The sequence below is a fragment of the Nannospalax galili genome, unplaced genomic scaffold, assembly GCF_000622305.1.
Source record: "Nannospalax galili isolate Female #2095 unplaced genomic scaffold, S.galili_v1.0 scaffold257, whole genome shotgun sequence".
NCBI lineage: Eukaryota > Metazoa > Chordata > Mammalia > Rodentia > Spalacidae > Nannospalax > Nannospalax galili.
In genome coordinates, this window is record NW_008340854.1 from 4,442,438 (window position 1) to 4,455,124 (window position 12,687).

General features: G+C 37.9%; 1 protein-coding gene across 1 annotated transcript in view; it reads left to right on the forward strand.

The window, feature by feature from the left end:
- The window catches only part of Dync2li1 (dynein cytoplasmic 2 light intermediate chain 1), a gene marked incomplete at its 3' end in the record, with an annotated part of 43,896 nt that extends 31,479 nt beyond the window's left edge, over positions 1 to 12,417 (forward strand). Inside the window, 7 exon segments of the mRNA XM_008835876.2 lie at positions 1,814 to 2,000; positions 3,116 to 3,184; positions 3,731 to 3,808; positions 7,553 to 7,629; positions 8,168 to 8,238; positions 11,810 to 11,907; positions 12,325 to 12,417. Coding sequence (XP_008834098.1) covers positions 1,814 to 2,000; positions 3,116 to 3,184; positions 3,731 to 3,808; positions 7,553 to 7,629; positions 8,168 to 8,238; positions 11,810 to 11,907; positions 12,325 to 12,417 — 673 coding nt within the window.
- Between the last annotated feature and the right edge of the window lie 270 nt (positions 12,418 to 12,687).

The window sequence follows — 12,687 nt, forward strand, 5'->3', positions numbered from 1 at the left end:
GGTAAAGCATCTAAGCATCTATATATTTCTTATAACTATTTTTAAAACATTCCTAGATTTATGTATGTTTGTTTTTTATTCAGTAAAATGTGCATAATTGAAGTCATCTTAAGTGTATTATTCAGTGGCATTAAGTATTATACAGCTACCACCATATTCATCTCCAGATGAACTCCAGTCAAGTTCCTATAATCTCTGTCAATTTGACTTCCATACTACCTTATATAACAAGATCATAGCATAGTTGTCTTTTCATGATTGGTTTATTTAACTTAGCATAATGTCTTCAAGATTCATATTGTAACATGTGCCAAATTCCTTCCCTTGTAAAAGTGGATAACACTCCATTCACATATACACTATATTTTGTTTATCCATTAACCCATCCATGGACATTTGGGTTGTCTCTTTTAACTCTTGTGGATGCTGTTGCTATGAATATTGATATCCACATACTTGTTCAAATCATAGCTGCCAGCTGGGCATACTGGCTCATGCTTGTGATTCTAGCACTAAGGAGACTCAGCAAGTAGATCACAATGGGTTCAAGGCCATCCTGGGCTACATAGTAAGTTCTAGGACAGCCTGGGCTAGAGAGTGAGTTCCTGTCTCAAAAAAAAACAAAGAAAAATTCTGGCTTCCAAATTTGAAGCTTAGGAAATAGAATCATGTGGTAATTCTGTTTGAGTTTTTTGAGAGACTGCCATGCTTTTTTCTACAGTGACTGTACCATTTTATATTCTCACCAGCAGTGCGCAAAAGTTGTGGTTCTGTACTGTTGGCAACACTTCTTGTTTTCTAGCTTTGGTTTTATTCTGGTAGTAAGTACTCTAATGGCTATGAGGTGATACTCTCAGTGTGGTTTGGATTTGCATTTCCCTTCAATTAGTGATGCTAAGCAACTTTTCATGTGTTTATTGGCCATCAGTATATTTCTTTGGAGAAATACTATTTGAATCTTTTGGGGGTTTTTTGTTTGTTTGTTTTTGTAGTTTTGTGGTTAGGTCTCCCTCTAGCCCCAACTAGCCTGGAACTCACTATGTAAACCTGGCTGGGCTCTGTCTCACAAAGATCTGCCTGCCTCTGTTGGGATTAAAGGAGAGTGCCACTATGCCCAGCTTGAATCCATTTTTAAGTGGGTTATTTTGTCATCATTGAGTTTAGAGTTCTATTTGAAGGGTATGAGCAGAGTCTAGTGCATGTAGTGATGGCAGTGGCATCTGCAGTCAGAGGTAAATTTTCAGAAAGGCAGAGTAGTGTAGTTAGAAGACATGTAACTTTGACCCAAAGACAGTTCTACAGCATAGCAGTTCCATGAATATGTGCTTCTGACTTCAGATCCATACAGATCCTTCTAGGAAGGGTTATTATAAACTCGCTGGTTTCCTAGGAAGGCCATCAGTGAGTGAATCCATTTCCTCTCCTCCTCCTTCCTGAGTATACTGTGTTGCTGCTGAGTTTCATATTGATATATTTTTGCTTCCCCTTAGGTAAAATTAGATCTAAATATGACATAGTTAGACCCAAATGCTTTCAACTTCTTCATTTGAACTGTTTTTTATTTATTTACTTAATACCGAAATCTCATAGAGAAAAGCTTTGGACTCTCTCTCTTTTCTCTCGCTCCTTCCCTCCTTTACTCCTCCCCCCCCTCTCTCCTTCCCTCCTTCCCTACCTTTTCTTTCCTATCTTAGAATAATGGTATATTGGGTTTTTTTCTAAACTATAGTGTTATTAGATAAATGTCAGTACAACAACATTTCAAAATGGTCTATTTTGAGTCTTTTGTTTAAAGTTGTTTTCATTTCTTTAGGACATTTTCTATAGTTCTTGTTTTGGATCTTTCAAAACCTAATGACCTTTGGCCGACTATGGAAAATCTGTTGCAAGCCACAAAAAGGCATGTAGATAAAGTGATAATGAAAGTGGCAAAGACAAATTCCAAAGCAGCTTCTGAAATGAGGCAGAAGATGTGGAGCAGCATACAGAAGGACCATCCGGTGAGGTGCCACACAGAGTGGCAGTAACATCACAACACAACTTCTTTAGATTTTTATGTGTGACTTGAAATTCATTTGATGTAGATGAACCTGTTCACTGGAAAATTATAGCAATTTAATAAAATCCCAGTAAGAGCAAAACAAGGAAAAGATGTCTATGTCTTCCTGTTAACCATCTGTGATTGTTATGGCATATTACACTACTTAGAAAAAAACAAGTTTTAGAGCAGAAGGGGTTTTTATTTTATTTTTATTTTATTTTATGTGTTTGAATGTATTGCCTGCAGGTGTGTAAGTGCGCCCATATTGTGCAGTGCCTGCGGAGGTCAGAAGAGGGCATCAAATCCCCTGGAACTGGGTGGTTATGGACGGTTGTTAGCTGCCATATGGATGCTGGGAATTGCACCCAGGTCCTCTGCAAGAGCAGAGTGCTCTTAACCACTGAGCCATCTCTCTAGCCCCAGAGTATCAGTTTGATATTGATTTTATAATCTCTGTAAAATGAAGATGAAAATCCAGAAATGAAGATGAAAATCTAGATTGAACTGGCAAAGACTAGATAAAGTTATAGGTTGAAGCAAGGGGCAGCATTTAACTGCCTTCTAGCATTGTGTGTTTTACATTCATTTAGTATGAGTCGCACATCAGGGTCTTTCCATCATCTGACAACTATTTCAATTAGAAAGTTGCTGTAATGGTAACAGTAGTTCTTTAAAGACAGCCCAAAATGTCCTCATCTAAAAAACTAGGCACAGCATTTCACAGGGCGTTAGCCTTTATACCATGTGTGTTACGTGGATAGTAGCAGAGCAAGCCAAACAGTACTTTTGCAGCAAGCAACATAAAATGGAAACTCTGTAAAGATACGTACATAGAGGAAAATAGAACAGCAGAAAAGGAAAATAAATACCATAGTTATTTAAGGAATTGCTGTTTGTGGCTTTACACCTAAGAATCTAGCACAAAGTACAAGTTAATATTGGAGCAAACTTTTTGACTAGCAAGCAGGTTCAACATCCATGAAGAGACTGAAAACTGTATTTTTGGAAGTAAATAGAAATTCCTGAGAACATAACAACAAATAATTATAATTGACCAAGTATGTTTATTAACAGGATCGTGAATTAATTGATCCGTTTCCAATACCTCTGGTCATAATTGGAAGTAAATATGATATTTTTCAGGTAAGCACTTCCATTTCTCACTGTTTACTGGATGTACATGGCTATGCATTTGTGGAGTGGTATAAAATGAGAAAAATAACTCTGGATGGGGCAGGCTAAAGAATCACCCATCTTAAAATTTTTGGAAAGGAAAATAAAGTAAGGACAGACAAAATAGGTAAAGAAAATAAATACAGTGGCTAGAATGGGAATAAAGCAGATTTAGAAAACAAATCTTCAGCCACAGAGGGATAAGACTTTTTTAAAACTGAAGAAAGTAGAAAATTAGTTTCCTATTTTTACTTGTCAGAGATCCTTAGGGTATTCCACACTATAAAATGTGTGCTGGTATCTGGATTCTCTTAAGCCAAGTGTTGAAACAAAAAGATCTGATCTCCATGGCAGTAGAAGGCTGTAGCACTTGTTCAGTCTCAGTAGAAATGACTATGAAGGAGACAGAATCCGACCCCTCAGGGTGGGTGTTTAAAAATAAGAATTAATGTGTTTCTCCTTGACTGAGTTCTTTCATTCTCTCAACTTATTTTTCTTAATAACTTTCTTCTACAGGATTTCGATCCTGAGAAGAGAAAGGTGATATGCAAGACACTTCGATTTGTTGCACACTATTTCGGAGCTTCCTTGATGGTCTGTACTTTCCTGTTCTTTGGGCTTGCTGGCCAGTAGGGAATGTGGGGGAAGAGCAGTTTGCTGCACAGTGGGTAACAAATGTGTTGAGAAGAGCATTTCCTCCTCTCCTCTCCCAAGCTAAAGCCCTCCTCCTACAGGCTGTTAGATGTGTCTACCGAGGGACTCTCCCAGATGGCCTCTCTCTAAATTGCTTCTGTCCACGAGCCCACAGGCTTACAGAAATTGGCATGCTCACTCATTTCTATTTCCCTCCTAAGAATTAGAATCTATATTCCCTCAAAAGAAAAAAGGAAAAAAAAATTTTTTTGGTCTTTTTGAGACAGGGTCTCCCTGTAGCTCCAGCTGCCCGGAACTCACTCTGTAGACCAGGCTAGCCTCGAACTCACAGAGGATCCACCTGCCTCTGCTTCCCGTGTGCTGGGATTAAAGGTGTGCACCACCACACTGGCTGGAAAAATAATTTTTTAAAAATGGGGCTGGAAAGATGGCTCAGTGGTTAAGAGCACTGGCTGTCCTTGCAGAAGACCTGGGTTTGAATCCCAGCATCCACAGGGGAGTAACAACCATTCATAACTTCAGTTCCAGGGGATCCAACACCCTCTTCTGTCCTCTGTGGGCATTGTACAACACAGGTGCATATATATATATATATGCAATGAGCACCACATAAAATAAAATTAAAGGAAAAAATCTTTAGCAAGATGTTATTTTTTGTATTATAGCTGTGCATTTAGTTTCAAATATTACATAATTTTTTTAAATTGTAATTTAAGTTTTTTATTTTTTTGAGCATTTCATACATGAGTATGATATTTACTTACATGATTTCCATCCCTCCTTCTCCCCCTGTAATATGTTTTTTGATGTAAAAGAGGTACTGTTTGTTATAGAGGTTAAAAACATGAACTTTGAAGTCATACTGCCTGGATTCAAATGTCAGAGGGACCACTTATTAGACATAAGATTTTAGGCAAGACACTTAAGCTTCCTCCTCTCCTCAGATAAAAACAGATGACGGTGTCTTCTTAGGATTGTTGTGAGGAGTGATAGAGAGTGCATATGAAATGCTCAGTATGTGACCTGCAACAAGACTTACTCAGTAGATGGGAATTATAGCTAGGCACACTCAGGAGACTGAGCCAGGAGGCTGAGGCAGGAGGTGCTCAAATGTAAGCCAACCTGGGCTGCATAGTAAGCCTCCATCTCAGAAATAAACAACAACAGAAAAGGTTAATAATTATCATCTATAGTAGGGCCCAATTTTGCTGATCACATTTTTTTTTGGTCTCTTTTTGGATACAGGGTCTCCCTGTAACCCCAGCTGTCCTGGAACTCACTATGTAGACCAGGCTGGCCTTGAACTCCCAGAGATCTGCCTCCCAAGTCTGGGATTAAAGGCATGTGCTACCATGCCCGGTTGCTGGTTATCTTTTAAACAAAAGATAAAATATAAAGTCATATTATGGGGGCTGGAGAGATGGCTCAGCAGTTAAGAACACTGACTGTTCTTGCAGAAGACCCAGGTTTGAATCCCAGAACCTGCATGGCAGCTAACAACTGCCTGTAACTCCAGTTCCAGGGGATCCGACAGCCTCTTCTGTCCTCCACGAGCATTGTATGACATGGGTACACTTATCTACATGCAGGCATAACACTCATAAAATAAAAATAATAAATATTTTTAAAAAGTCATTTTATAAAAAAATACCACCTTAACATTTGAATAATTATTTAATGGTCTGTTTTCCTCTAAATCAAAGCACGGAGAAACCTAGAGACAGCGTGGTCTAGCATTTTTCTTCTATATATTGTTATTATGTCAGAGCCCATGACTGGAATATTAGAGCTGAAAGTACTATGTATCATATGCATTTTCAATTTTTATGCTCTTTAGAGCATTCCAAATACATTTAATTGTGTGTTCTCTTAAAACATCACCTTTTAAGCCTGAATTCTATTTTCCTGTGTCAGGTTGGCACAGTGCTTTAGAGAATATTTTTGCTATTTTGAAAAAAAATCAATAGAGATTATTTCTTCAAAATAAGAACTTTCTAATACCACCATTATCTGAAAATGGAAAGAGTTGAGTTGTGCTGAGTTCCCAGACATGGAGTCTGGTCAAGCAGGGGTCAACAGCTGGATGTGGAGCTGCTGATGCAGCAGTTAGAGGAACTGGATAAGAAAACATCTCATGTTCTCCCACCACCAGGTTCTATGAAACACATATGTGATTAGCTTTTCTCTTCTTTCATATAATGAATATAAAATATAAAATTACAGTTTAAACTAATAGCATTACTATATTATAATGCAATAAATATATAATTACATAGTAAAATTTAACAGAACAATGTTTTTAAATTTTTCTCCATCTTTAAGCATTATCTCCTTATAAGCATTAACAACATTATTTCACTTTTTTTTTTATAAAGGAATCTATCAGATCTTCCATGTTCACAGTTTGCTCTCTTGAATACTTTCTCTGTGAGCCTGTTCTTACACCATAATCAAGGTTGCTTGTAGAATTGCCATTAGAAACAGAAGAGTGATATCTTTGCTTCATAATTATATTTTGTGTCAGTTTAGCAACTAATTTGCCTTGGTGTCTTCAGAAGGAAACCATTTAATCCTGATTTAAACCATTAGTATGGTAACCATGCATCCTGGTTTCCTCTGGGTGTCAGAGCCTAATTATTGATAGCATCTACCTCCTTTTGGTCTCCAGAAATATTTTCATTTGATCCTCTTAGTTATATTCTACCAATGAGAATATTCAGTAACTTATTTTTCAGGCCTTACAGGCAATTCAGAGAAGTTAAAGTCACTGGAGCAAGCATAGGCACAGCTGCTGCAGTCTCCAGGCCCACATGGACCACTTTGATGACAGCCATACTACTTCAGATGCTAAAGTTATTTTTGATAAATGCCTTTTATTGTCTAGCCAGCCCAATTATATTTTAATTTGTTTTTATTGAATTTTTGTGTATTTTATACAGAATATTTCAAACAATCTTAATCATCTTTATACCCTAGTTCCCACTGGCACCCTCCCACAGCCCCCCCCCCCGACTGGAACCCATATACTCTGTCATCCGTATTAAGGCCAAATGTGTCAAGTCAGTGTCCCCAGATGTTCTCTTGTACAAGTCCATCCACTGAGGTCTACTCAGCCTATCAGCTCTTTCTCACCCAGCAGTAATCCACTGCCAATGTTTCCTCAATTAAGATTGCAGCCCAATTATATTTTGAAAATTTTCTTTTAAAACACATTAAGCGTGTTCATAGGAGTTGGAGAGATGGGTCGGAGGTTAAGAGCAGTGACTGCTCTTGCAAAGGACCTAAGTTGGGTTCCTAGCACCTACACAGTGGCTAACAACTGTCCAAAACTCCAGTTCCAGGGGACCCAACCCCCTCTTCTGACCTCTGTGGGCGTTGCATGACACTCATAAAAAGAGTACACACACACACACACACACACACACACACACGCACACACACCATTACAAGTGTTAAACTTTTTTGAGACAGGATCTCCCTATAGCCGCAGTTGGCCTGGAACTTGCTATGTAGACCAGGCTGACCTCAATCTCACATAGATCCACCTGCTTCTGCCTCCCATGTGCTGGGATTAAAGGTGTGTGTCACTATGCCCAGCTTAATATTCTTTTTAGTCACAGAAAGTTTTAATCAGTTCTACTGGAGTTGTGACCCCTCTCTCCTGTTTGTTTTTTTTTTTCTAAGTTCACCAGTAAATCAGAGGCTCTCTTGCTAAAAATTCGTGGCGTTATCAACCAGTTGGCATTTGGTATTGATAAGAGGTACTGTTAAATATTTCCATCTCAATTTATTTACCAGTGAGATCTCATCTGTTTTTTTCATAACTGTTCTGAAAAGGAGAGTTTAAGATTACCTCCTCTCCTTATATTGTTTGAGTATTTCTCAAGGTTTACAACTAAAATGTCATGATGTTAGTTGAGACTGGAATAAAATAATAAAATTACACTGTGATGCATGTTCACTGATTTCTTTGGCTTCCGTTTTAGTAGCTTTCCTTTATTATTTTCTTCCATTAATTTTAAATTGAACTGAAAGTTTTGAAATACCTCTTTCTGGCTTTTGCAGTTTCTCTTTGTTTGGATTTTAAATCATATTAGTCTATTGCTTTTCCCCTCCCCTGTAAACCTTGTTCATGCTGTATTTTAATTTTTGAAATCACTTAAATCGATTTTCACTGGTTCATTTTGGGAAATACTCTCATCAGAGGCTTAGATATAAAACTTTGTCCTTGTGATATAGTAGTGTGTGGTAGCATATTTGATGCTGAACTAAATTGGAATCTTTTTCTTTGCCATGTAGCAAATCGATATGTGTGGATCAGAATAAACCACTGTTTATCACAGCAGGATTGGATTCTTTATGTCAAATAGGTTAGTGAACTTATTAAGATTGCTTAATCTTTTTAAATTGCTTATTGATTTTATCTTAGCCCCTGTTTCCTTGTCTCCTGCACACCACCATTTCTGGTTTCTTTATCATGGCAGTTATTTCACATGTATTTATTTGTATGCCCATAATTGTTGTAACATGCAACACATTGACATATCTGTGGCAGAAGGGATGTCACTGAGTAAGAGACTCATCTCTGATCTCTAGTCCACTGAAAAAAATGCACTTTTAAATTTTAGTTCCTTGAGTTTTAAAGAACTTAGGAATATAGGATGGCCAAGAAATTCAAAGCTACATGTTGAATCAAACATGAGATTAAAGTGAAAGGACACCAAGAAGAACCAAATAGTTATGCCTCACTTTTCCACATGAGATTAAAGTGAAAGGACACCAAGAAGAACCAAATAGTTATGCCTCACTTTTCCACTAATGGTGTATATTTTCTAAACTTACAGATTCTATAGTCTTCACTTATGAAGCCCCTAATCTTTCCATGGAAGCTCCTTGGGACCAGAAATTCTTTATACTCTTTGGTTGTATGGTTTGATTTTTAACATGATAACAGGGGTTTTCTTTTGTACATCCAATCCTCTATTACTCTTAGCAGCTAAGGGTGACTTACCTCAAATATAGTGACCTTTGCAATGAGATTATAATTCGAATTGCAACTATAGGAGTGGAAATGCCTAACAAGTAGTCATGGAGACTGATTGGTATCTTTTTCATTAATGCCAACTTAATTTCAGTAGCACTGAGAATCGGTGTGTGTACTGATAGATAATGCTGATGGAAGAGTTGACAATCAGAAAAGGTTGCTAATTCCTGAATTTAAAACTCCTAGAGCTGGGGCTGGAGAGATGGCTCAGAAGTTAAGAGCTCTTAGCACTCTTCCAGAGGAACCCAAGTTCAGTTCATAACACTCATGTTGATGCTCACAGCTACCTATAACGCCAGCTCTAGGGGATTCAATGTCCTGTTCTCTGTATACACCCACATACAAGTATACATACATACACACACACACACACACACACACACTTTTTAAATCACAGAACTTGGACTTCATCAACATTGAAAACTTTTACTCTCCATAAGCTCATGTAAAGAGGATGGAGTGAGAGAAAATAATTTTCTAACCACTTATCTGTCAAGCAGATAATTTCTAAAGTATGTAAAGAACTCAAGAATAAAAAAGCTTAAACCATCCAACTAGAAAATAGGCAAAAAATATGAGCAGATATTTTGATGAAAAATAGCAAATCAGCATATGAAAAGGTGTTTAAGTCATCATGGAGATGCAAATCGGGATGAAGCCACAATGAAATATCACTGCATACTTAAATCAGAATAGTGAAAACAAAAACCAGTGTCCACACCAAATACTACAGAGAAACTGCATCACCCTTATACTGCTGGTGGAAATCGAAATGTCCAGACACTCTGCAAACCAGCTTCACAGTTCCTTTGTTGTATTGTTTTGTTTTGTGACAGGGTCTCCATAGTTAGCCCAGTCCGGCCTCAAGTTCATGGAAATCCTCTGGCCTCAGCCTTTCCTAGTACAGACTTGGATGACCATACCCAGAATTTAATAATTTCCTACAAAATTAAACATGCATCTACCATATTACCCAGGAATTACACTAATTAAGGTTGATCTCAGAGTTATGCTCATGCCAAAATTCATATAAATGTTCAAAGGAGCTTTATTTGAAATACTAGTCAAAACCCTAAACAACCCAGAAACCTTTGAACAGTGGACTAGCTAGCCTAGGTGCACTGCAGGGCATCAGTGCCATTATGCATACAATGAGCCTCAGGGGAATCATAGTAAATGAGAAGTCACTTAAGGAGGGATACATACAATGTCTTTCTGTTCGCAGAAATTTTTAGAAATGGAGACTAGAATTCTAGAAAATTGTTGTCAGAGGGTAGTAGCGGGACTTTGGACCAGAAACAAGGGGAGAGGTCAGAAAGGAGGCGGTTGTGCCCATAAAAGAACAGCACTGGGGGTGATGTTCTGGGGGGGACCAGCGAGATGGCTCAGCGGTTAAGAGCACTGGCTGTTTTTGCAGAGGACCCAGGTTTGATTCAGCACCCACATGCTAACAACCATCCATAACTCCAGTTCCAGGAGGATCCCATGCCTTCTGGTCTCTGCAGGCATTGCATGCACAAGGTGCACTTACACACATGCAGGCAAAACACTCATACACATAAAAGTAAATAAATAAAAAGAATAACGCAGGGATCCTTATGAGAATGGAACTGTTGAGGATCTGGACTGTGGTGGTGGCAGCTGTGTGAGCCTGTGCAGTGATGAATTTGTATATAACCACATAAACACACACAGGCACTCAAGTAGTGCATCTATGCCTTTCTCACCAAGGAGATAAGGAACCCCTGGAAGGTCAGCCATGAAACAGTTTGGGTGAATGATGAAGTTGTTGGAAATAGAAATAATGAAATATCTCAGGTTATAGGTTGAAAATTGCCAGGAGATGCAACAGACTTTTTTTCAAGTTAATTTAAGTTATACAAGTTATAAATACATCCTCATAAAAAGTTAAAATAATGGGCTGGGGCTGTAGCTCAGTGGTAGAGTGCTGAGCATACATGAGGCCTCAGATTCAATCCCCAGCACTGCAAGGAAACAAAAAGGTCAGATAGTAAATACAAGGAGTAAGTCTATCACACAGCTCCCCATACAGCATTCTCTGCATTTATATTCACATGTGTTTGTGAAAACAAGGATTTGTTTTAATATAATTGTATCAGTCTATATCCTTCTGAAATTTACCTTTGTAAATTCATGGCACTTTAGTGGGTTTTCTATGCATATATGCTACATATAGATCTAATTGTTACTTGAACTTTTTTCTCTGATTATAAAGCACAGCCATGCATAGTGACAGTTCATTATCTACTGTGAATGTGCATTTTATGTGATCAATTTTATACACTACAAATGATGCTGCAATGTGAAATCCTTAATACAGACATGGATGTATTTCCAGTGTAAACACCAAGGTCTAGAATTACCACTAATGGTATAGATACAGGTATAAGGTGTGAAAAATGAGAATTACACCTTACAATTATGCCTTACCTCCTCTTCTGTGACTACAGTCTGCCCAAGTGCTTTGCTATTCTGGGTAGGAGTAATTTTAATGGTATATATCTTATTGTTTTTATTATTTTTATTTTATGTGTATGAGTGTATTGCCTGCATGTGTGTAAGTGCACCTGTATCATGCAATGCCATGCGCCCATGTCATGCAAAGGAGGTCAGAAGGCATTGGATTCTCCTGGAACTGGAGTTATGGATGGTTGTTAGCCACTATGTGGGTGCTGGGAATCGAACCCGGGTCCTCTGCAAGAACAGTCAGTACTCTTAACCACTGAGCCATCTCTCCAGCCCCCAATGGTATCTATCTTAAGGAGATGGAATATGAGTGCCCTAAGCTTTGTACTTTCACAAATTCCATCTGTTTTATTAAAAGTTTGTTATAATTTAATCTATGTACTCATTTGAAGTAAAACTTGCAATTTTAGGATCTCCTCCTGTTTCTGATAATGACATTGGAAAGCTTCAGGCCCATTCACCAATGGAACTGTGGAAAAAAGTATATGAAAAGCTGTTTCCACCAAAGGTATATATTTCTAATTGTTTTAAAGCAATAATTTTTAGCACTGTTCAGCAGTTACAGGAAGTGTTCCAAAGGTCCTATTATGGTAACTTTATTTTTATCTCTCATGCCCCCAAATCAATTAAACATTTGATAATAGTGTTGTAAACAGAGCACTGTGGAGGTTAAAAGCTGAGTAAGATATGGCTCCTGCTCCCCTTTCAAACAGAGCTCTCTGGCTGTTAGAGAAGAGAGACATCTGACAGGGAAGGAGGAAGAGGACTTGGGGACTTGAAATGGGTTCTCAAAAGTCTGATAAAAGCTGGAAACATCAGAGAGCCTTCAGTGACAGGCTGGTGGAGTTTGGTTTGTTAGATAGATGGTGACCATTGAAAGTTTTGGGTTATAGGCATGAAATGACATGCATAATTATAATTTCAGAGTATCAGCACACTGAAAGCAATCCAAGACCCTGCGCGAGATCCCCAATATGCTGAAAGTGAAGTTGATGAGATGAGAGTTCAGAAGGATCAGGTATTATCCAAAATGCACTTGATTTCGCCAGCATATGGTACACTTTGGGAATTCCATACATTTTCCTAATTATTTTTACTTGTGAAGCTATTTAAATATTACAGCTTTGTAGAAAAAAATTCTGATACATAAAGAAAAAACTTTAAAACCACCTGTCATTCCACCAACCAGAGATAACGTAAATGTTTACAAACTCTTTTCCAATTTTCCAGTTTCTTTAATGTTAAAGATGGGTAATCGTTCTTTTTTAATATTTTATTTATTATTTTC